Raw genomic sequence first — 26,465 nt, forward strand, 5'->3', positions numbered from 1 at the left:
AATGCATAATAAACAGATCTCCATATTCGATTAAAGTGAAAACTGAAATACTAGAAACAAACTTAATAAATTTTAAAAACATGAATCTTATCATAATGAAGAAATGTGACACTCTACAGATATAAAATTGGTACGCTGTTAAAAGCTCAGCTATGCCTCATTTAACAAACTGAATATTTTTCAACGGGTTTGCAGTCAGACTAATAACATATAAAGATAAGTTCTCAGCAGTTTGATTCCTAATTGACTGAAGTCTGGAGGAACTTCAACACCACATTCTACGGAGAAGCATAGAGTCACTTCTGGGTGTCTGCTCTGCATTAACTGCACCTAAGTGTGTTCCAGAAATGCAGTCAGTTTCAGAGAAGGAAGAATGGTAAATACTGACAGTTTCACCATTATTCCTACCACATAATCTGGGCCATTGAGGGACACAGATGTGGTATTACTTGCAAAACTTCTGTTGCTAACCTATAAAATTTGGCTTGTGCCTATGCCTATAGACAGTACAGCACACATCTTGTATTATTTAAATATTAAACTGCTTAGTTTTGAAACAAACGGCACAAAATATATTTATCATGAGGTTGGCCAGAAGTACACATTTCATGGTTTGTAACTATTATTCTCAATCGCCGTCAAATCCTTACAAAGTAGGTATATTGGTAAATGGGTTCAAAGTTTTGAATAATGAATACTTATTTGCAATATCTGTGCACTTGAAATGGCCTTAAAATAACTCATTCATTCTATTTGTGTTCACAGTTCAGCTTGAGTTTGTAATATGAAGATTTCTTATTGTGAACCTGTCAGGACACCATATTTCAAATAGGTTTTTTAAAAGTTTCCTTCATCCAGAGAGTAGAGAATTATACAGAAAGGATTAAAATCCAGTTGGGATAAATTGGCTAACCTCCAAAAAATGGCCGTGAAGATTTTGATTAACTTGGACCCGTTCATTTTGTTGCAACGAGCACAATAAATTGCTGCTTGTTCTTTTAAAAGATTGTTGCACATTGCCAGCTCTCTCCATAATGCTCATTAGCTGCAAGCATCAGCAAGGGGCTTGATATTCCAGGGGGCTCACTCTACTTAAAGGGAGCCTGTAACAGGGCAGCTGCATTAAGTGATGGAGTTTGTTTTCAAAAGTGAATTTGGCTACGAGATGAATGTGGGAGTATGCGCATCAAGGTTTTCAGAAAATGGCCTTGAGGTATGGGCACAAGATTTGAAAAACAGGAGAGGTGTCCTGTATATCCAGAAGGGGCAGGAAGCTCTCCAGAAAGATATCAGGAGGTGATGGGAAGAAGGGGCTGTGAAGGTCATGCCAGAGGTGTTGTTCAAGGGTATGAATGCCCAAGTGGCACATCCTATGAACTGCACAGATAGCCTTATCCACTGCTTAATTCCCTACATTGCCATCCCCGCTACCATTTTTTATTAATCAGTTACCAGCTCTTCAGTTCACCTTCACACACTTAGCACCATTGCAAAACACTATGTATTGGCAGTTATTTACCACAACAGCCAAATCATCCAGACCCATTGCAGGTCACTCGCACATTTCCACATTTTCCTGCAAGAAAGAGGTAAAGGAGGCAGATGCAATGACCTGGTGGAGGAAAAGCACACCTGAATGTTTAAACTTCATGCAAAAACAGTGCTATGCTGCCACAGGAAGGGGCATTTCTGAGGCTGCAGCCATTGATCAATAAATAACAAGGATATCTCCATACTGAAGTCTCTTTCTCTCATCCCACTTCTCCCTCATCCCACAATCTTTTCTGATACATTTGTTACAGATGGCATAAGCATGCACTTCTTACTTTCGCCTCACCACAGTTCAAACCTTGCTGTTTTTTCATTCCAGACAACCTTCCCAATCAGAGAAGGAAGAGATAGAAGGCAGTAAAAATGAAGAGACACCATCATACAATCTGGGTGGAAGCAGCACAGTGGTTAGCACTGCTGCCTTACAGCGCCAGGGACCCGGGTTCAATTCTCGGCTTGGGTCACTGTCTACGCGAGTTTGCACATTCTCCCCATGTCTGCGTGGGTTTCCTAAGGGCGCTCCGATTTCCTCCCACAGTCCAAAAGACGTGCTGGCTAGGTGCATTGGCCTTGCTAAATTCTCCCTCAGGTGTACCCAGAGGGGCGCTGGAGTGTGGCGACTAGGGGATTTTCACAGTAACCTTTTTGCAATGTAATGTAAGCCAACTTGTGACCAATAAACTTTAACAAGCTAACTAACAATCTCCCATTCTCTGCCATTAGCTCAAAGACAGACAGAAGGGGTATTAGAGAGGTTAGGATTGAGGTAGGACATGGTAAGACATCAAACAAGAATGCACATGTGTAAGGGTGGGAGAAAAGGGTAGTGCAGTTGCCAGCTTGTCAGAAGACAAGGTCACAAACTCATCCTGCTGCTCAGGAGTCAGGTGAGGACTGCGATGAGCCAGAATACAAAAGAAATCTCACAGGTGCACTGGAAAGTTTGCCAGAAAGTATGTCAAGGAGGATTCCAGAACAAAGTTGGCACAAGACCGATTGCAAAATTTGAAGCCCATTCATTCCAATATGGCATGTCATGGATAGGAGGGGAGTGGGGGGTCAATTTAAGAAGCCCTGATTTCCCCACTCTCGACTAGTCTGTAAATTCGGATTTCCCCCTTTACAAATGGTGGCATATATTTTTGGAATGTTCCAATCCTTTATTAATGACTTGCACTACAAACGCGAGGCTAGATGAAAATAAAAGGATATTTTGTGTGTGTGTTCTATTCACACACAGGCAAGTGTGTGCAAGAGGAGTTTCTCAACATCCAACCCCTCTTTTTCACTCATACAATAAATGGGGGATAAGGAAAAAGAAAAAGTGTGTTCCGGGCACAGCCACAATAAAAATACAAGTATTGGTTTTACATGTGTTCAGAGTTCAGAACCATAAGTCAATTGGAATGTTCCTTCTGAGGGGAGGTTGGCTGACAGTACAATGCTCCTTCTTCCGGGAGAAGACACATAAATGAACTAACCTGGAGGCACAAGATCCAAGGTTTCAGCAATTGGCAGGTTTGACGAGGGTCCAAGTTCTTTCTGCTACCACTGGCTTGATGGTAGACAGCACAGGCTCTTGCCTGGAACTCTGTTCACCTTGGAAGTCAAACAGGAACTGCCGAGGTTCTGTTCCAACAGACAAGATCCCAGCGAAGCTTAGGGTGGCCATGTGACATAACTCCTTGATGTTGGATACAGGGTGTGTATTCCCAAGACTGGAATCTAGGTGTTTGATTGGATTCCTTTTGTTTTTGGAAACATGGGTGTCTGGTTAATTTAACTGATGTTCTCTTTGTCAAAACTGTTGTGTTATGACTGCCAATGGTTTGGCCATTAGCACCATTATGGGAGATTTCAACTAGCAAAGGTTTTCCTTTGTTAAGAATTAACTGGACCAAACTCCTCATCCCTGTGGCCATTGTTATCTTGAAACTGCTACAAGGCGTCAAGTGACTGGCTGAACCATGTGTCAGCTCAGCAATTCTCTTTTTTATAACAGTACAGAAAAATTACTTTAAAATAGTCCAGTTTAAATATTATTTATTTTTATTTTATCACTCACATCTCAACAATGACACATGGGTGGTCACCTCCATCAGCATGCACATGAAACCATGATGGGGTGTCTGTTGGCTCATGCCAAAGCTTGCATTACAGCATAAAGATCTTCCATCATAGGTCTGAGCACTGTCGGAAAGTCTCAGAATGCTGCATTGAGCTCAGACAGCTACTATTGCGGCATTGGGTACCACTGTTCAAAGGGACATCCAGGCCATCACAGCAGTCTTTCAATTTGTTCTGAAAAAGATCTGTAGGATTGCTGATGTGCTGCCCCCGGACAATGCTAGTGGCTTCACAGAGTACAAACTAGAGCTGTCCTCTAGCGGGATAACAGTATTTCTGACCTCACTCCATCAGTGACTTTGCTAATGCTTGTTAGCTAGCTAATCCAGACTGCTGCTGTCCAGGCTGAGATAGTGTTCTGTGAAGCTAAGCCCTCCAGACTCTAAGAGGCTTAAAGTTACCCTCTATGGGCATCTACAGCCTCCACATCTTCCAATGACAGCCCAATGCTGCAGTGACTGGGGAAGTATCTTGCAGCGCACCAAGACGACAGGTACTAAAGTTGATTATTTTTTCATTCATGGCGACATGGTGGCACAATGGAGCAGCAGGGTAGCACAGTGGTTAGCACTGCTGCCTTAGTTCTGGGTGACTGTCTGTGTGGTGTTTGCACATTCTCCTCATGTCTATGTGGGTTTCTTCCAGGTTCTCTGGTTTCCTCCCACTGTCCAAAGATGTGCAGGTTAGGTGGACGGACCATGCTAATTTGCCCCTTAGTGTCCCAAAACATGTAGGTTAGATGGATTAGCCCTGGTAATTGTGTGTGGACATGATCTGGAGATGCCGGCATTGGACTGGGGTAAACACAGTAAGGAGTCTAACAACACCAGGTTAAAGTCCAACGTTTGTTACCAAATAAACGGCACCGTAGCACAGTGGTTAGCACTGCTGCTTCACAGCTCCAGGGTCCCGGGTTCGATTCCTGGCTCGGGTCACTGTCTGTGTGGAGTTTGCACATTCTCCTCGTGTTTGCGTGGGTTTCCTCCGGGTGCTCTGGTTTCCTCCCACAGTCCAAAGATGTGCGGGTTAGGTTGATTGACCAGGTTAAAAATTGCCCCTTGGAGTCCTGAGATGCGTAGGTTAGAGGGATTAGCAGGTAAATATGTGGGGGTAGGGCCTGGGTGGGATTGTGGTCGGTGCAGACTCGATAGGCCGAATGGCCTCCTTCTGCACTGTAGGGTTTCTATGATTTCTATGATAAACCTGTTGGACTTTAACCTGTTGTTGTTAGACTCCTAATTGTGTATGTATACAGGGATAGGGCAGAGGAGAGGGCCTGGGTAAGATACCCTGTCAGAGAGTCAGTGCAGACTCGGTGGGCCAGGTGCCCTCCTCTGCTGTTGGTGAATGGGGAGGTGTAGCTGAGGTTTCTGGTATTGCCCACGAACTATTTAATCAAATAAAGGGTCTGTTTGTGCTAGATCTTCCCATCCTCATGTTCTTGCACTGACTCCTCTTCCTGCTCTTCAACATCTCACCCAAGAGATAGGATACCACCATAAATCTTAATACATGGTTAGCTGAGCACAGTATAAGAACATAAGAACATAAGAACATAAGAAATAGGAGCAGGAGTAGGCCATCTAGCCCCTCGAGCCTGCCCCGCCATTCAATAAGATCATGGCTGATCTGACGTGGATCAGTACCACTTACCCGCCTGATCCCCATAACCCTTAATTCCCTTACCGATCAGGAATCCATCCATCCGCGCTTTAAACATATTCAGCGAGGTAGCCTCCACCACCTCAGTGGGCAGAGAATTCCAGAGATTCACCACCCTCTGGGAGAAGAAGTTCCTCCTTAACTCTGTCTTAAACCGACCCCCCTTTATTTTGAGGCTGTGTCCTCTAGTTTTAACTTCCTTACTAAGTGGAAAGAATCTCTCCGCCTCCACCCTATCCAGCCCCCGCATTATCTTATAAGTCTCCATAAGATCCCCCCTCATCCTTCTAAACTCCAACGGGTACAAACCCAATCTCCTCAGCCTCTCCTCATAATCCAAACCCCTCATCTCCGGTATCAACCTGGTGAACCTTCTCTGCACTCCCTCCAATGCCAATATATCCTTCCTCATATAAGGGGACCAATACTGCACACAGTATTCCAGCTGCGGCCTCACCAATGCCCTGTACAGGTGCATCAAGACATCCCTGCTTTTATATTCTATCCCCCTCGCAATATAGGCCAACATCCCATTTGCCTTCTTGATCACCTGTTGTACCTGCAGACTGGGCTTTTGCGTCTCATGCACAAGGACCCCCAGGTCCCTTTGCACGGTAGCATGTTTTAATTTGTTTCCATTGAGATAGTAATCCCATTTGTTATTATTTCCTCCAAAGTGTATAACCTCGCATTTATCAACGTTATACTCCATTTGCCATATCCTCGCCCACTCACTCAGCCTGTCCAAATCTCTCTGCAGATCTTCTCCGTCCTCCACACGATTCACTTTTCCACTTATCTTTGTGTCGTCTGCAAACTTCGTTACCCTACACTCCGTCCCCTCCTCCAGATCATCTATATAAATGGTAAACAGTTGCGGCCCGAGTACCGATCCCTGCGGCACGCCACTAGTTACCTTCCTCCAACCGGAAAAACACCCATTTATTCCGACTCTTTGCTTCCTGTCGGATAGCCAGTCCCCAATCCACTTTAACACACTACCCCCAACTCCGTGTGCCCTAGAGTAGAAGTATTGTCTTTTAGAGTAGAAGTATTGTCTACCAACACGGATGGTGGACTCTAATGCTGCTAATGGCAGCATAACAACTATAAATGAATCCCGGGTTCAGGATAGAGTGATAAGCCATGTCATTACTGCAAAATCCCTATCGTCTATTTTTTTAAAATTTATTTGTGTCAAAAGTAGGCTTACGTTAACACTGCAATGAAGTTACTGTGAAAATCCCCTAGTCACCACACTCCGGCGCCTGTTTGGGTACACAGTGAATTTAGCATGACCAATGCACCTAACCAGCACATCTTTCAGACTGGGAGGAAACCGGAGCACAGGAGGAAACCCAAGAGACACGGGGACAACGTGCAGGCTCTGCACAGACAGTGACCCTAGCCAGGAATCAAACCCGGGTCCCTGACACTGAGACAGCAGTGCTAACCACTGTGCCATCGTAGACAGCCTTTGAATTTACATGATGGGTAAAATACAGGCAATATAGAGGCCTGCCGCATAATGTAAGAATCACGACTATTGCCAGGATAATGGGCACTCGTCTGCTTGATGCGCTCAGTATGTTGGCATAGATTCCCTTTTGCTTCATAAAAATGCATGCATTTGTGAGATACACACAATGCAATGTGTCTTTAGTCAATGACTTCCAGCAACATGGGAAAGCCTGTGATTCAAGCAAAGCAAACTCTCACGCGTATTTTGTCCTATTCTCTAGCAAAAGAGAATGTGATGTAGCTGTTTTACTACCTGCTAAACTTGTTCAGTGATGTTCTAATAGTGCATTGTAAAACTGAAATATTGCTTATATCTTCAGAAGTAACTCAAAAGAAGCCAGATGCATGAAAGTTAATAGCCATGGTGACCTTGACAGCCAGAGCTTGTACTTGCAACGGTGACTGTAGCAGTTGATAGATTTCAGCCACAAATTCTTTAATGAAACAAAGTTTTCTTATGCATTGGACCCCACTGAAGTTCAGGTAAGAGAATTTGTCCAAGAAGACCCCTGACAGTTATGGCCTCCTGTGAGGAGACTATTTTCCTCACCTCCTCCTTCCAGCAGATTGGAGTACTCTGGGTGGCTTCTCTCCCTTCTTCCAATCATGCTCAATTCCTGGAGGAGCCCTAACAGGCCACCATGTCTGGAAACAATTTTTTTCAAACGATCCTTTAAATATGCAGAAAAGTATTCAACATTAGCCACACCACTCCTACAGACTATTGAAACTTTAGCTAAGCATTAAAAAAACACAACACAATTGCCTGAGAAGCAGAAAGAAATAATAAACAACTAACAAGTATCTGATGATCCCTTTAAGTAGTGCCATTTGAGGGAGGGGTTTCATTCATGATGTTTTAACGTTGTGTTAAACTTCTATTACAGTTGTTTGGTTTATTGTTGCCCCCATGTATTGGGATACAGTGAAAAATATTGTTTCTTGCAGCTAAACATACCGTTCATAGAGTACAGAGGGGAGAAGGAAAGGAGAGGGTGCAGGATGTAGTGTTACAGTCATCGTTAGGGTGCAGAGATAGATCAGCTTAATATGTGATAGGACCATTCAAAAGCCTGATGACAGCAGGGAAGAAGCTGGTCTTGGTTGGTACATGTTTTCAGACTCCTGCATCTTTTTCCCCGACAGAAGAAGATGGAAGAGAGTATATCCAGGGTGCGTGGGGTTCTTGATTATGCTGGCTGCTTTCCCGAAGCAGCGGGAAGTGTAGAGAGAGTCAATGGATGGGAGGTTGGTTTGTGTGATGGACTGTGCTACGTTCACAACCCTTTATAGTTTCTTGCAGTCTTGGTCAGAGCATCACAAGCTTATATCCATATTCCATCAACATTTATATGAGTAGCACTAGCTTAACCAGGTACGCATGATCTGCTGAAATGATAACCCTGATATTGAAAACTTAAATGGAAATAATTCCTTTGGCAGCATTTTCTATTGTGAGATTGTCCTTAGGGAAAAGATACATTGTTTGATGCATTGTCTCAGAAACAAAGAATCTTTGTAGTACCTGTGGATGGCTACTTCATGTTCTGTCATTGCAGGAGGGCATTAGGTGTACATTTCTTCAATTCCCAGCAGTCCATTTCATATTTTATAGAACATGGTCTATTTCTCACCCTCCTTTGAAGTGATTCTCACTCCAAATCAAGGAACACTTGTGTATTTCCCATACTGATCTGTGCAGAACTGTCATTGCATCACTTCAGTCTTTGAAATGTTTCTCACCATACAAGGATCCCACAGATAACTCCAGGATTGGGCAAACAAATGTTGGTAAATTACAACACTGATTTTTTTATTGCAATACCAAAGATTCCTCCTCAGATGTTATCTGCAAAAGGGGGAATCCTCACTGTATCCCCAACTGTATGAGGTTAAGGCAGGGCTTTGGCTGGAGTGTGCAGTTTGCAAATGGCCGTACTTGCGATATTAAGTAAATGTACTTTTAAGGGTGCATATCTTAAAATGCTGAAAAATCACTACCACCTCAACAGGATGTGATATATTTATCCCAGAATTTGTACTCAGTTTACAAGCAGCAGCAGTCATAGAAACTAGAAGCAGGAGTAGGCCATTTGAGCCTGCTCCACCATTCATTATCATGGCTGATCATCAAATTCAATATCCTGATCCCCCCTTCCCTCCATATCCCTTTGATACCTTCAGCCCCAACAGCTATATCAAATTCACCACCCTCTGGGTGAAGAAATTTCTCCTCACCTCAATTCTAAAAGGGAACAGTTCTAAGTTTACCCCTTATCCTCAAACTATAACCACTAGCTCTAGATTCCCCCCCACCATCAGGAACATTCTTTCTATATCCAAGCTGTCAACCCTGTTGCATATCCTTGTTCTGTGCCTTTTTTTGAAAGAGCTAAAAGATCTGCTGTTTAATTACTTCATGGTAACACTGAAATAACCGAACAAAGGAACTGGCGCCTCCTTGTTTGTTGAGGTGGTAAGAGAGCAGCAGCCATATGATAAGACAGTGGCGAGTCCAAGAAAAGAGACTTCCAACCATCTTTTCTATACCTTTTAACTAGCCCAGAACATAACCAACTAAGGCACTCCAAATTTGGCCTCACCTGAACTGGATCAGAGGTGTGTTATTTATGACTCCAAGTTCTGAACATACTGATATTAAGTCCCCACTGTAAGCTCAAACTGCTGGTCTCACTTTGTAAGCTCTTAACAAAATGTTCATGTAGTCGCCAAAAATTAGAGTAAAAGATTGGAGCTTGTGTAGATTTATTTTCTTAAAAAGTGTGAATTTTACATGGTATTTTTGCAACGATTTCTGCAGTACAGATCTGTGTTTAACTCACTTGACCAAAGACAACCATTCAGTTTCAAAGAAATGTACTTTGTCATTACCAGTATTACAGTTTCCTGACCTAAAGTCAGTTAAAATGATGGTTGTGAAAGAATTCAAAGACAGGCCTCAGTATTCACTCCACAAAGACGCCTTGGGCGTTCATCCCACTGCCTGTGTCCGAACATAGGCGGGGTTAAAAATGGCAGGTAGGACCCAATTCTTCAATTCCCATCCCCCATTCCTGTCATGTGGGATGACGGTTTGGGTAGCAAGCCCGTACAGAGCAATCTTGCCCTTGCTTACTCCATTGTGGGGCTGGGAATTTTAGACACCCTGCCATTTCCATAGAGTCACGCCCATTTTAGTCATCAACATGGTTCACAGCCCCGCCCAGAGGTATCATGAATCGTGGGAGAAACCTGGTTTGGAGTCGGGAATCTTTTCACAGACAAGTTCAAAAGGTGTTGACAACTTCACATCATAACGTAATGGTATATGATCAGTTAAGTATGTTTTTAATACTGTGGTTCATGATAGGGCTTTGTTTAGAAAAGATAAGTGACAATCAAATTGACCAGTATTGCGAATGTGTCCAGTTCCATTAAAGCACTTTACCCAATGGATAAAGTGCTCATCTGCATTCAACAGATTTTAACATGCGAATTTCCCCATTACTTTCTTTGATTGACAGCGCAGCCATCTGTTGAAACATCACATCAGATGACATCTGTTCCTTTTTTCAGAGGTTTTAATATCTTCAGCTCTGGAAGTAATGATGACAGTTGTTCAATGAATCCATTATGAATATTTAGCTGAGTTCCAACCCCCACTAATCAATTTAGATCAGGAGTGTTGACACAAACTCAAATGGACTGAGAGCTTTGATTTGATTGACAGCTTTCTAAGTATTTAGTTGGAGAATGTTTTGTTTTAACAATTATATGAGTACTTAAGTGATGATCACCACTCAAGTGATGATTGAATGCTTGTTTGTTTAATTAACAGTTTTATGAACAGTAAATAGGATTAAGGTTTTTGAATGGCTGTTTCTTTATTTTGGCAGTTTCATGATCATTTCAAAAATACTTCCCAATATTATCATAGGGCTCATGAGTTCTGTCCATAGTTGGTACTGGGTGAATGAGCATAGGAGAATGAGAGTGGGGGTAAGGATGAGGCATGGGATGAGGTATGAGGCGTATGGGAGTGAGGTGAGAGGGCAAAAGTTCTTAACAGTCAAGTACAGAACAGTGCTGAAGCCCCAGTGAACAGAGTAGGACCTTCCAACATCCCTGCCACAGCACACACCCACCTCTGTCCTGCTTCTGGAGACAACCTTGCTACCCTATCAACGGCAGGCACTGCCAGGCAGGAGGAGCAATTACAACATCAGGAAAAGGCCCAGCTCACAATTCCTACATCATGGATAAAACAAACTGGGCCCACTGAAGTTAGCAAAGCTGAACTGAATGCAGCATGCTAACATAACAATTTAGAATGGTGTTTGTTGATAGGCAAGCATGACCAAAATTCATGAAAATAGGAAGTAGGGTTTGAAGATTTTAATGATAAAATATCACTTATTACTCCTAAATTACAACATCCTTACAGATGGGGCCAATAAGTGGTAATGCACAAACGTTGTGGTATTTATTTAAGGGGTAGGGAAATCTGAAATGAAACAGAACAAACTTGGAAAAATAAGAATGTTTTGCAAATTAAGTTACAACGAATTAATAATGATAAACAGATATATATTGTATTTCTGGTGCTTATTTAGCAGAATTGTTCAGGAACACAACAGGTCTCAACTAATGTTAAAATTTCCTGCTTAAAATTGATAAAAACGATATCTCACATGACCCTTTGCAAGATCATTTGATTTGGAGAGGGTGGGACTTGAGGCTGGAAATCCCTTGCTCTCTAAATTACTCAAGTGCTTGGGTTTCTAAACACGCAATGTTGAAGGGCACCCAAACTGCATTCCCCCTATTAATCCCCTATATACTCTGGTCGGGTCAATGTTGATGAGCACCAAAGGCATGATGCTGGAATAACAAGCAGGATCATACTCAGAGATTTTTGAATCCAGCGAGTTCAATAATTTATCACAGCAAGAGATTTGGCAGTCCATGACATCCTGCAACGATTCTCACAAATTTCTACACTTACCACATGTTGCAAGGTTTCCTGCCAATGTGCTGCAGTCCTTGGGGGAAAAAAAAAGTGTGTACATAGAGATAACAAGTCAACTGCCACATCAAATTGATCACCCTCTTTATCAATCTTGTGATTATAAATATGGAATTGAAAGCAACTATGTAATACTGAAAGCAATATGTATTCATTCATTATCTAAAAACAGGTAGCAAATACAGAAAATAATATAGTTTGTTTCATTGATGACCCCTTCATCTCCATTCTCTTTGGAAAATTATTAACCTTAATTCCAACATATACATGTTGTTACTAAATATATCTTCTGCTTTTAACGACTCTATTAACGTTTTTGTTTCAGAGTCGAATGGCTGAAAGTTTGCGTCTCTTTGATTCTATCTGCAACAACAACTGGTTTATCAACACCTCACTCATCTTGTTTCTGAACAAGAAAGATCTCCTTGCAGAAAAGATCAAACGAATTCCATTAACGGTATGTTTCCCGGAGTACAGGGGCCAGAACACATACGAAGAGGCCGCTGTCTACATTCAGCGGCAGTTTGAGGACCTGAACCGCAATAAGGAAACAAAAGAAATCTACTCCCACTTTACCTGTGCCACAGACACCAGTAACATCCAGTTTGTTTTTGATGCAGTTACTGATGTGATAATTCAAAATAACTTAAAATACATTGGGCTCTGCTAGACAATACTCCACCTACCATTGAACAAAATCCACACAGGGATTCAGGAGGTTAAGAATAAGTATAAACAGGAGAAATGCTGGATTTGGCAGCAAAAGAGGGTGAGGAAAATTACCACAATGACGATAACTGGATGAGGTCTGAGCTACTACACTGAACAGCTTAACAATTCACTAAGATTCTAGTGATTCACAATCCAGCATCATGAGTTCCAGTATGGAATCATGAGAAACACTGTGATCTCTGATGTAACTTGTCCTTTTTATGTGACGTGACTAAGCTCTAGTTTATTTTCAGTGACTTAGTAAGCTCCCTGTCATTCCAGACATCAAACTTGCAATCTGAAAAACCAAAATCTGAGTTCGCTGTATGTCATGTCAAAGATAACCAGTCAAGAGAAATGCGGGCATCAGTTATTTTCCTCTCCTTCAGCTAAAAAGGGGCCACTTACTCTTTGGCTCCTTGTAAATAAGAAATAATATTGTTGAAAGTTTTTTTTTAAATGAACATTTAATTTCCCAGATACAAGTGATGTGTGTAATGTTCCGTCCTCCATTTTTGTTCTGAATTGCACATGTTGTTCAAACAATTGATACCAAGATTACATCGTACTGGCCTCACTGCAATGGAATCATTGATCCAATTCCACAATTCAGTACAGAAATTCTACAGGGAAGAGCGAAAAGAACAACATCGAAACTGTGGAAATTGTTGTGCTCTACAGACTTTATACTTTTTGGTTAGAAAATGGAAACAATTAAAAAACCACTGACTGATAAATGAAGCAGTTTTACTATTCTGTAAACTGTTCTGACAATTGTTCCAACTTGCTGAATTGATAAAGGCAACTTTTGATGGCCAAAAGACACATTTGTAACTAAAACTGAAATGCTCAGCATACAGCATTGATTTTTCTTTCGTTTCTCATGCAACATTCACACGACAGAAGTATGTAAATACATTAGAAAAATATAAAGCACACTCGGAAATGAAAATGAAAAACACGTAAACAAAGTCCAGTATGTGTATTAACAGTAAAGGGCTTTGAGACAAATTTTAAAAACTGTTCACTTGAAGAAATGAAATAAAATGAATGACATTAGTGGGTAAGATGTGAGATATCCATTGTGATGATTTATGGTAATAACTGCCTATAATAACTTAGAAAGAGATTTGATTTCCTGGCATTCATCAGTGTGATATTTATCCAAGGTGTAAAACAATCTCTCAGCATAAAATAGGTCATTTTTTTCAAAACACCCTGGGAGAAATATTTGTCTTTACTGCCTGTGTGGCAATCTAGGGAAACAGATCACCCACTTGTACAAGAACACACCTCATTTTCATTCCAGAGTGGTACACAGACAAAAACAACACCATTCGCATCAGATGAGAACATTTTCCCATTTTCACGAATGAAGCAGAGAAGTTTAATTATTGCTAGAATCACACCTTTTATTGCTTAGGACTGGGGACTCAATAGTAGGATTTTGATTACAGGATTCATTATGCACTGAAATATGACTGGAAAGTGGCATTTAAGTCTCAAGGAAGCAGTGGATTACTTTGAACCGGTTTAATTCCGGGTCATTTATCCCTCCTTTTACAGATGTGTTTTTTTATTTTATTTGTTCTTGCTTCTTCTTTTGAACCCTTCTCAATTTCTGTTTTATCTTTGCTTTAAAAACAACTTATGAATCACCTTTTCATGAGCCATAGATCAGAAAACTGATGTGGGTTGGTCAATATTGGGCTGAACCTGACCTTGCAAGAAATGGATGGGTTGGGTAGTGTCTGGGGTTAAAATGCAAAAAAATCTGGAACAGGAACTAAAGCAACCTCAAATCAGCTGACTTCCAATTTTAATGAAGGGAAGAGAAGAAAGCAAACAATCCCCTCATGGGGAAACAGTTAAATATTATAAGGCTGTGTGCCATCATTTTAATACCTATTCTATTTTAAAATCAGAGGAAACTCAGCAACTTAAAGGAGACAAGGAGGGCAGAATATATAAAGCCTTTTACATCACTGCTTGCTGAGGTGAAGAGGTTATTATGAGGAAAGGTTCAGCAGGTTAGGCCTATACTCATTGGAGTTTAGAAGCATGAGAGGTGACCTTACTGAAACATAACATTCTGACGGCGTTTAACAGAGTAGATGCTGAGAGGAGGTAGCCCCTCATGGGGGAATCCAGAATTAGGGGGCACAGTTTCAAAATAAGTGGTCTCCCATTTAAGACTGAGATAAGGAGATTTTGTTTTTCCTCTCAGAGTCATTAGTCTGTGAAATTTCATTCCCCAGTGAGCAGCAGAGACTGGGTCATTGAATATGTTCAAGGTTGCATTAGACAGATTCTTGATCAGTAAGGGAGTCAAAGGTCATCGTGGAGGCAGACAGAAAAATGATCACAATCAGACCAGCCATGATCTTTTTGAATGGTAGAGCAGGCTCACGAAGGCGTGACATATTCTTGCGCCTAATTCAAACAATTGATACCAAGATTACATCGAGATCTTGTCTTGTGGGCCAGGAGGAACAGGCAAGTTTCCTTCAAACTCACCAAACCAACCCACTTTAATTCCCACCTAATCCCCCATTCCCAGTGATCTGCTGATCACTGATATTTTACTTTACAATCCTGACAGAAATCCACTGAGAATACATGAGGGAATGGTGAAAGATGCAACAAATGAGTTCTACCACCACTTCATCTTCCTGTCTCTCTTCTCCCGTGTCTCCACCAGCAATTTTATTCATTTCTTCTCAAACTGCAAATGCTAACAATGGTGGAAGGTTATCCCTTGTCCTAAGTGGATCTCCCTCCTGTCCACTCCAGTTACTTCCAAGGTTTCTGTAAGAAAATTGATGCTCAGCCTTGGGAAGCAAAAATTATCACCCCAAGGTTCTCACATGGAGAGAAATTACCTTGAGCAGCTTTCAAATCTTGCTTCTCATTAACTTCCTGCCATATCTCCAAAACCGACCACGATACTGATCTTCTGAGCTCTTCTGCCTTTACCTGCCAAGCTAAAGTGTGTTGCATTAATGGTCCTGTTGCAGCAATGCTGGAATTTCAAAGTGGGGCCATGACATAGAGGTGGGGCCACCGGTGGCAGGAATCCCATTTGACATCCAATGTCCATATGAAACGAACCCCGAGGAAAATGGCTTGGGGCTCCACCAGTGAAAGAGAGGCAAGCAAAAGGACAATCTTCGCCTAATTCCTGCTGTACAGAAATTGTTATGTGCAAATTATTCAATCATCTGTGTTTTTCTTGATCCTAACGCCCTTGAATCTAATTCAGGAACAGATGTTCAACCCCTTTTGAAAGAGAGATGAATAAAGAACAACATATTTATAGCTTTTGTTAGGGTTCTGTTCAATTCTCTGGGCAATACATTTTTTGATCTCATATTTTCTTGAGGCTTGTTAATTTTGTAGTTAAGTCTTTTAATTCTACAATCAGAATCAACTTGTTTTAACCACATTATTCACCTAGACAATCGAAAGTATTCCATCACACTCCTGACTTAGTCTTTTCAATAGTGGAGAGGTTTTGCAGAGTCACCTACTGCAGAATACCCGAACTCTAACCTGCCATGCAGACACAATATTTATGTGGCTGGTCTAGTCTTTCTAGTCAATGCTGATCCCAGGATATTGATGGTGGGCGATTCGGCAATGAAGATGCTGTTGAATGTTATGAGGAGATGTTTAGATTCTCTCTTGTTGGAGGTGGTCATTGCCTAACACTTGTGTGGCACAAATGTCACTTGCCACTTTTCATCCCAAGCCTGAATGCTGTCCAGATCGTGCTACATGCAAAGATGACTGCTTCATTACCTGAGGAGTCGCAAATGAGATTGAACACTGTAAAATCATCAACAAAAATTCCCATTTCTGACCTTTTGATGGAGGGAAGGTCATTGATGAAGCAGCTGAATTTGGTGGGACCTAGGACACTGCCCTGAGAAACTCGCAGGATGTTCTGGGACTGAGATGATTGACCTCCAACAACTACAACCATCTTCCTTTGTGCCAGATATGACTGCAGTCAGTGGGCTCCAATGAAAACATTTTGCTTCCTCAAATTTGTCTTCTAAATCACCCTTGGCACTATCAATCACAATCCCACAAATCATGTTTTTGCAACTACCTGTTTCTGCCACAGCATGTAATACACACATTAGTAGTCAGATCTCATACAACCCATGAGATCAAGAGGTGCCTGCAAAGAAATAATACCCAAATTACAGTTATACTAGTGGGTCTAACATCCATGGTTTAAACTTTGAATGTGTGCCTCAAAAAGCCACACAAAGATCATGTTCATCTTGAATGGATGACTGATGGAGAAGAAACCTTCACAAAGAGTGGAAGCATGGATATTTTGTGTGGTTTAATCAGAAAATCATGGGAGGTTATTAGTGTACAAAGTGTCATCAGACCATTCAAAAAGTCACATTCTATCCTATTCTGGAGATGAGATGGAGATGATTTGTTGCAGAAGGATTATGAAACCAAAAGTGCCACATCTGATCCAGAGTAAGATCCTTACGATGATGCCATAGTCAAAGTCATTCCAATGATATCAATGAACTCTACCGAATGCTGAAGACAAAAATTTGAAGGTTTAAATGCTTTGGTTGTGGTTAAATGTGTCTTTGTAGAATAAATTCATTTAATAAAATGTGCCACACATGTCTATGAAATACTGGTGTTTTTTTTACATTCAGAATTGTGACCACCCACGCCAGTGGTTCACATTTTATACTCAAGCATATAGGTTGACCGCCTTTTTGGAAGGTATTTTGTAGGCAAAGGCAGATTTATACATGGCGAGCTGCGGTATTCTTCTTTAAATTCCACCAAATGCAGAAGGTTTAAAATATTCCCTTGCCAAGGAAGTGCACAAGGCTACCAAAAATAAAACCCTATTTCAACTTCTTAATCATGCCCATATTTTTTCTGTATTTTTATTTCAGATGGTTTTACATTGTTCCCAACTGCCATTAACATTTCATTTTCAGCCTCTTATTCCAATCTAATTTTTAAATGAATAGGCCGAGTTCCTGACTCTGTGGACACATCTTTAATAAAATCATTCATTTTAGTCGCAGGTTTACAAAAAGTGTTTGCGTCTTGCACATCAAACTTTTCTTCTACAATTTCAGTTTCAAGAGCCTCAATGGACATTCCCAAAACCACTGGAGACAATGATATGTAACCCATAGCAAAGTGATTTCCCAACACAAAACAGTAAAGTAGGAACGACATCCATTATACCAGGACTACTAACAGTCACATTGTAAATTAACCTTGAAACAAAAGGAATGGGTAAACAGTTTCCATCAAGACCTTAATACCTTTTCATTTAACAAACGTTTTGGAGAGATTCATGTTGCTTGCCAACATCAGTGATTGTGCTGATCCCATATCTAAGGATAATAATCAATTTGCCTGGTTCACCAGATGACCGTGGGAACACCCTACCATTGAACAAAAAATCTTTACAGCTTTACATCACCCGATTCATCCTCTGTGAAAATGGGGGAAACTCCCTGCTTGGAATGAACTTTACTGATCAGGACATTATCACCCATTGACTGGACAAATGTGACATGCTTGCTTTTTAACTTCCAACATTCAGCCTTCATGGCCAGAATTCTCCCAAAAAATTTCTAAGTGCTGAATTCATGTAAAAACTGGAGTAACTCCCACTGTTTTTTTTTAAGCAGTATTTTCAAAATTAATCTCCCACACACTGAACATCAGTATGCCCGAGTGAGATTGACATTGACCTATTCCTGCTGGAGAGGCCGGTAGCATAGCGCTGAATGGGCCACTGTGCATATGCCGAACTGACAAAGTGGAGATCGGTGCATGCACAGTAGCCCCACACTGCCGGCCTCCCAATCGCTGGCCAGCCCCAGTCCTCCATCGTTGGCTTACAGAGCCGCCCCCACCCCCCGATCATTGGCCTCTTGGTCCTCTTTCCCCCCCCCCAACCAGCCCCGATCTCCCCAACGCCACCTCCCCCTCACCTCCCCAGCCGTCCCAAGGTCCCCACCCCCCTTCCTTCCCACCCCGAAGGCCAGCTCCAATCAGCCCTTTCCTCCCTTTGCCATTGATCCCAAGTGCAGAGTCGCAACAGGACCCCCCACCCCCACAGATCTCTCCCTGGTGGGCAGTGCCAAGGTGCCCCTTGGGCATTGCCACTTTGCCCCTGGACAGTGCCAGGTCATGTTGGCTCTGCCAAGCTGGCAATGCCTAGGGGGCATCCCCCCCCCTTACTCCTGAACACTCCACCGTGGTCGGGTCGCGGGAAGATGTTGCAAACCCCGCTGGAGTGAACCACTCCTCTTAGATGTGTGCGCGGGGGGGGGGGGGAGTCTGGTGGTGGAAGAGAGGCTAGTGGGCCCAGAGCCTTCAGTCCCAGGCCCGCTAATCAGATGGTAATGCTCATTATAATATTTAAATCAGCTCCACACCAATTTCTGGCATGGAGCTGATGTCGCCAGAAATCTGGGACCCAGAGAAGCGCAGTGACCATGGCACCGAGCGGGGAGCCTGCTAAACGGCCTCTGCTTATTTCTCCCAGCCCACTGCACTGCTAGAGCAACACAGCCGGCTGGGAGAATCGACCCCCATGTGACCATTCTTGCGACAAAAGTTGCTCGTCAGTCCTCTTCAACTAAACCTGTCCTCCGTACCCTCACTTCCACTACCCAAGAAGGGCTTGGTTTTTACCTTCTACTACCCCTTTGTCACCATGGCCTGACCTTCCTATCATTCCATTTCTCTGAATGGTTCCAAAATGGGACCTGTGACTAATCTTCGAGGCTTCTGTTATTTTATGGACTTTGTGGTCTTCCAGGTGAGACTTTAACCCCAAAGGAACACTAATTTTTAATCCCTCCATCAACATTATCTCCCTAAGGTTACTGAAGTTCTGTTCCAGCTTCCATCAACTTACACACCTATCGAACACAATTCCCTTTCCCCTGACAAATTCTAAATACATCTGATCTATTCTTCTCAAATTTCTAAATTTTTGTCTGCAGGCTTTTGACACCAACTCATAAGCATTGAATACAGCGATCTTCATTGCCTTTTAATCACGAGTGCTCTGTTGAAAGAGATGAGTACACCTCCAAAACCTTGCCTACCAAAACACGTCTTTGGTACACAGACCACTGTTATTTTGGCCATTTAGATACATGATAATTTTCTCAAATGACAGGAAGTACACCTCTATTCAGCTACTGTGAAAATTCTTTGCCAAATCAACATAAAGAAGAGTTCTTGCTGAGTCAACCTCATTTACAGTAACTTCACTGCAGTGTTAATGTAAGTCTTACTTGCGACTAATAAATAAACTTTAACCTTTATTCCTTCTCACCAACTCAAGTTTACATAATTGGAACTCATGCTCCATTTTGAGATTTTTCATGGCTCTATCTCCTTCCTCGCTTGTTAATTTCACTCTAAAACAATCTTAGTTGTTTTTTCAATATTGACCAGTTGTACTCAATCACTATACAACCATTCCTTTCTTACTCAAACCCCAGACACTCAAGGATCCTGTCCCGCTTCGCTCTTGATCACATGTTAATCCTCACATACTCTGCTAACTCGTCTTTTCCCAACTGCTTTAAGTCTCTGAGAGCCAGATCCACTCTCTGAACAAGGGCTCGACCAATGTTACCTATGTCAATTTCCCAATACATTGAAGCAAAAGCAAACATGAAATCTTATTTGTTTAAATGTTGGAAAGTTCCAATGAACCCTCTTTAGTCTCTGGGATCATATCATTCGGACTTGAGACCTTGATTTTTTCATGACCCCCGTGGGGGAAACAAACCAGAATAAACATACTGAATGATCCCCATATGAAGAAATTACCAACAAGATTTCACTTTTTGCAGCTTTTACATGAAAACAAATCAAAACCAATGCAAACTACACATCAATTAACAGGCAAATAATACTTCAACTAAAAAGGTAGATTTCACTTTAAGTAATTGATAAAACAAAGATACATATTACGTGACTACCAGCACCTGCATCACTCTCCGCATAAATGTCACACTACATAGCTGCACAATTCCACGACATGCTAATCTTTATTCATGCAAGGAAGTGCAGAGTCCTATCCGGCAACAGCTTTTACATTTGACTTCCATGAGTATGATCATCATCAGCAAGGCACACTTCTACAAGCCCCCTCTCTTTCGGAGATCTGATAGTGTAGCTTTCCAGGGTTCCTTTTACACAGAGCAACAAATAAAACCTCAGTTGTTCTGTGAATCGGGGAAACTCTCTGTTGGTTGGAGTCATACCTAGCACAAAGTAAGATGTTTGTGATTGTTGAAGGTCAATCATCTCAATTGCAGGACATCATTGCAGGAGTTCCTCAGGGTAATGCCTAGAATCAATCATCTTCAGTTGCTTCATCAATGACCTTCCATCATAAGACCAGAAGTGGGGATGTTCGCTGATGATTACACAATGTTCAGCATTATTCATGGTTCCACAGATACTGAAACAGTCCATATTAAATGCAGAAAAACCTGGACAATATCCAGGCTTGGGCTGACAAGTGGCAAGTAACATTCACACCACACAAGTGCCGGGCAATAATCATCTCCAACAAGGGAGAATCTAACCATCATCCCTTGACGTTCAATGGCAATACCATTGCTGAATCCCCCACAATCAACATGCTGGGGGGTTACCATGAGCAGAAACTGTGCTGGACTAGCCATATAAATACAGTGGTTATAAGAGTAGGAGAGAGGCTAGGAATCCTGCGGTGAGTAACTCACCCGATTCCCCAAAGCCTCTCCACCATCTAAAAGTCACATGCCACCAGCATGATGATATATTCTCCATTTACCTAGATGAGTGCAGCTCCAAAAACACTCAAGAAACTCAACACCATCCAGGACAAAACAGTCTATTTAATTGGCACCCAATCCACATTCAGTCCCTTCACCATTGAAGCACAAAGGCAGCAGTGTGTACCATCTACAATATGCACTACAGCAACTCACCAAGGATCCTTAGGCAACACCTTCCAAAGCCATGACTGCTACCATCTCAGCAGACATTACTAGATGCTCAAGAACCACCACCTGGATGTTCCCCTCCAAACCACATATAAACTGGACTTGGAAAAATGTTGCTTTTCCTCACTGTCACTGAGTCAGATTCTTGGAACTCCCTCCCTAACAGTATCGTGGATGTATTTACACCATATGGACTGTGGCATTTGAAGAACCTCCTCATGGGCAATTAAGGATGGGCAGTAAATGCTGGCCTAGCCAGTGATGCCCAAATCCCATGAATAAAAAAAGTTCATGGTTTGGCCACTTCTGGGAAAACACCCAGATCTTTTTTTAAAATAAATTTACTCCATCCTTAAAGTTACAAATCCAATACTCAGAATGGACCGGGCAAACCCAAATACATTCTTTGCCTGCTCCAAAATCCAAATTCAAAATCCAATTCATGATCCCCATAAGAGAGACAAACAAGATCCAAACTGACAGGATAAGGCTTCGCACCTCATCATCTTGGGCTTGATCTTAGCCAGAATATCCAGCTTTAAAGCGCTTCCAACCTATTTACACAACTTTCCAGGTTTCAGTCTTTTGTAGCTAGCTTGCACAGGGTGTCCATTAATTCCTATCTCCTTTCATATCCTACAGAAAAACTGACCTCTTTCTGAGAGTAACTTGCTTCTTCTCCTCACAAAAATTCGTCATGTTGGTCTGTCCACTTCCTCTTTGACTCTGTATCTGTGCCTTCACCCTCAGATCCTCCGCTTGTACCTCTCCTTTTCTGTCTGCCAACCACATGACTTCTTTCTTAACTTCCTTTCTGGTGGTACTGCTTCCTGGTCATGTTGCAGGTCATAAGGACAAGTATCTCTTATTATCCAAGAAATTTGCGATTAATCCCTTCGCTATTAGTGGAAGCTTTTAAAAGTCATTTTCAAACATCCTCAAAACCAATTACAGATTCCACAAACATTTTAAAGAAATTACAAATTCCCTTACAGTTCTGCTTCCAGGTCAAAGGTCATCACACTTTGACCCACTCACCAGCTCATTTAAATTTTTCTAATTCTCATTGAGGATTTACTCAAGCAAGTACACAAAGTAAATTCAGTTCTTTATTTTTCTTTAGTTCTTTTCTAAGAGACTTCCATCTTACTGTTGGAATGTTCCCTCCCCTTGTATTTAATCATTATTCCATGGCATATTACATTGAAAATCCAAAACAGTCAGCCAGAGAGTGCCAACAACTGATTAAAACAATTTAAGATGTCATTTCAACGATTTAAGAGAATTTCCAGCCACTAAAGAAATCATGAAAATAATGCAATTTCATTTATTTTTGATATGGCTCAATTGTCAGGAAACACTTTCAATCGTGACTTTCCAAGCCCAGCCAGTGTATTAGGATATTTGATTTACTTTTAGTTTTTTTTATTACAAATCCTTCATCTAAACTAAAATTTTTCCAATTCTTCCTCAGCAATTTCCAGTTGTTGTAAGGATTGTTTGAGTGGTAACAGAGTTTAACTATTTTAGTATTTAATAAAACAAGCTCTGAGTGATTACAAATTGAGAATTACCAAATGAGAAATGAACTACCAGTTCAAATCTGGAATTGTTTTGAAAGGATATTTCAATCCAAAAATTTGATTATAGAATTGTTCCTTTTTTTTATTTCTTTTTTTTTAACCAGATTCTACGTCAAATAAAATTTCTTATGTCAGTTTGCACTTTGGTGGCGAGAGATTTCAGCAGGAAATGCATCCTATGCACATAATGAGATTTACACAAAGGTAATTAAGAACTCCATTACTGTAGGTTTGTTGCAAAATGACTACATTTGTTTACTGGAATTTTTACAATCAATTGTAACTTCTAAACTCTTAGTTATGTGCACTTTCAGTGAACTACGAGAGAACACATTTGTTTTTGCAATCTAATGGTCGCTAATCATTATGGTCACAAACCAATGCAATCTATTTTTAATTCAAAATTGGTCAATTCAAGTGATTGGATTATTCAAACTTTTGGCACAAATAAACAACTTCAAATTATAAGGACTAGACTGTCGATAGTAGCGTGAACAATGGTTTGTTACATTTCACATATACAGTAGATTTAAATGTACTTTAAAGATGCTAATACATTACAAAAATTATGAAGCTCAGATTTAAAATTTCTGAACCTTTTTGGTAACCAATGGACTGGAACCTGCTAACATAGCAATCATACGTATAATGGCACTTTCCAATATTTATGTAAGATTATAAAAGGTAAATCATGTTTGACAAATTTGCTCAATTTCTTTGAGGATATAGAGAGGGTAGATAGAGGGGAATCTGTAAATGTCGTGTATTTAGATTTCCAAAAGGCATTTGACAAGGTGCCACATAAGAGGCTGGTGCATAAAGTAAAAAGCCCATGGAATTGGAGGTAGTGTGTTTGCATGGATGGAACACTGGCTGTCACATAGAAAACAGGGAGTTGGAATAAATAGATCCTTTTCAAGAGTAGAAAAATGTAACTAGTCGAGTACCACAGGGATCAGTTATTGGCCCACAATTATTCACTATTTACATTACTGCCCTGGAGAAAGGGACAGAATGTAAGGTTTCCAAATTTGCCAACGATACAAAAATAGATGGAAGGACAGGTTGTGATGAGAATGTTGTGATTCTGCGACGGGATACAGATTAATTGGGAGACTGGGCGAAAACCTGGCAAATGGAGTTTAATGTCATGAACTTCGGTTGGAGGAATCAAAAGTCAGATTATTACCTAAATGGAGGGAGAGATTGCAGGTGAGTGAAGTACAGAGGGACCTAGGTGTTCTGCTGCATGAATCACAAAAAGCTAGCAGACAGGTCCAACAAGTAGTTAAGGAGGCAAATGGCATTTTAGCCTTTATTGCAAAGGGATTGGAGTTTAAAAATAGGGAAGTTTTGTTGCAATTGTACAGGCTGTTGGTGAGGCCTCACCCGGAATACTGCATACAGTTTTGGTCCCTTTACCTAAAAAAGGATACAGTAACATTGGAGGCAGTCCAAAGGAGGTTCACTGGGCTAATTCCTGCATTGGGAGGGTTGTCCTATCAAGAGAGACTAAACCATAGAATCCCTACAGTGCAGAAGGAGGCCATTCAGCCCATCAAGCCTGCACCGACAACAATCTCACCCTGACCCTATTCCTATCACCTATCTATTTACCCTGCAAATTCCCCTGACACTAATGGGCATTTAGCATAGCCAATCAACCTAACCTGTATATCTTTGGGCTGTGGGAGGAAACCAGAGCACCTGGAGAAAACCCATGCAGGAAGGACATGCAAACTCCACGCAGACAGGCACCCAAGGCCAAAATTGAACCCATGTCCCTGGGACTGTGAGGCAGCAATGCTAACCACTCTACCACCGTTCCGCCCTGTCTAGGTCTATATTCCTTGGAGTTTAGAAGAGTGAGCAGTGACCTTATTCAAACATACAAGATCCTGAGGGGGCTTGACAGGGTAGATGGTGAGATGTTTTCACCAGTGGGAGAGTCTCGAACAAGGGGGATATGGGTACAGGATAAAGAGCCAGACATTTAAAACTGAGGTGCGTAGAAATTTCTCCTCACAGAGGGTGGTGAATCTCCGGAATTATCTACCCCAAAGGGTGGTGGAGACTGGATCACTGGAAGTATTCAGAATGGAGGTGGATAAATATTTGATAGATCGAGGAATAGAGGGCTATCGGGAAATGGCACAGAAAAGGAGCTGAGGCCGGCATAGATCAGCCATGATCGTATTGAATGCCGGGACAGGCACGAAGGGCCTGGTGGCCCATTCTTGCTTCTATTTCTTGTGTTCAGGCAAGGAGCAGATGAATGGCTATATGCAAATATCAGGAAACGGCTCCCTGAGTTGTACAGCTCTGCCCTCAACCCTTTAAAATACAGCATCTTGCTGTCTGCTTCAGCATTGCACTGAAATATTTTGAAGTTGCTGTAATTGATCGATGGATATGAACTAGACCCTCCATGGAAAGTTAAGTCCAGTCATTTCAAATCTAATTACCCTCTTAGCATAATTAATATTAATTATTGCCAATCAATCTCTTGAACAATGAAAATTAGCCACTGCATGTATGGAGTCTCAATCCTTCAGCTTTTAATTGTTCAAGATTTTTAAAATGTCAAATTTAAATATTTTTAAAAATTGTTCCTTTTGTCTCTTTTCACTCTCTCTTAATTCCAACTTTTACTCCCTCTGTCTATTTCTCTTTCAGTACTCCAGTGAACATTGAATTTGATCCTTTCCAATTTACAATTCCTTCTCAATCCTCCAAAAGTAGTTTCACAATCCTTCAATCTCATTGCTTAAGGAGATATTGGGCCCGTTCCTCCCAAAAAGAATTCTAAGTGCTGATTTGGAGGGAAAAATGGTGTAATTCACGATTGTTTTTTCAGTGGGAGTTCAGACTCGAATCTTTCACACACTCTGCTATGCAGAGGTCACAATTGTGAATATCATTAAAAGCTCAGGGCGGGGCCTATTCACGCCGGAGTCTGACAGTTACGGAACTCTGCGCATGCGCGGTGGCCCTGAACTGTTAGACTGCAGTTTGCTGGCCAGCGATCATCCACAGTTATGCAGTGCTGTCCCTCGCAACAGCCCCATGGCCCGATCGCAGCCCACACAAGCATTCCTGGGCCAGCCCCAAAACCCCCCCCTCCCCCTCCCCCCCGGAGCACTACAATCTCCAGCACCTCCCCAGCAGTGTCGATGCCCCCCCACCCTGGGGAGGCAGACCCTCAGGCAGACCGCTCACCTCCCTGCCAGCCCGCCCCGATTGCGGCCTCCCTCC

At 41.7% G+C, this 26,465-nt stretch overlaps 2 protein-coding genes across 2 annotated transcripts in view; one reads left to right on the forward strand and one right to left on the reverse strand.

Moving 5' to 3' along the window:
* gnaz (guanine nucleotide binding protein (G protein), alpha z polypeptide) overlaps nt 1-12,557 on the forward strand; it is a 201,455-nt gene extending 188,898 nt beyond the window's left edge. The window contains exon 2 of the mRNA XM_078226840.1: nt 12,213-12,557. Coding sequence (XP_078082966.1) covers nt 12,213-12,557 — 345 coding nt within the window. The remainder of the gene's footprint in view (nt 1-12,212) is intronic.
* Nucleotides 1-26,465, reverse strand: part of rsph14 (radial spoke head 14 homolog) — a 728,797-nt gene that overhangs the window by 596,933 nt on the left and 105,399 nt on the right. The gene's annotated exons all lie outside the window — the stretch shown is intronic.

Source organism: Mustelus asterias, chromosome 13 (assembly GCF_964213995.1).
Source record: "Mustelus asterias chromosome 13, sMusAst1.hap1.1, whole genome shotgun sequence".
NCBI lineage: Eukaryota > Metazoa > Chordata > Chondrichthyes > Carcharhiniformes > Triakidae > Mustelus > Mustelus asterias.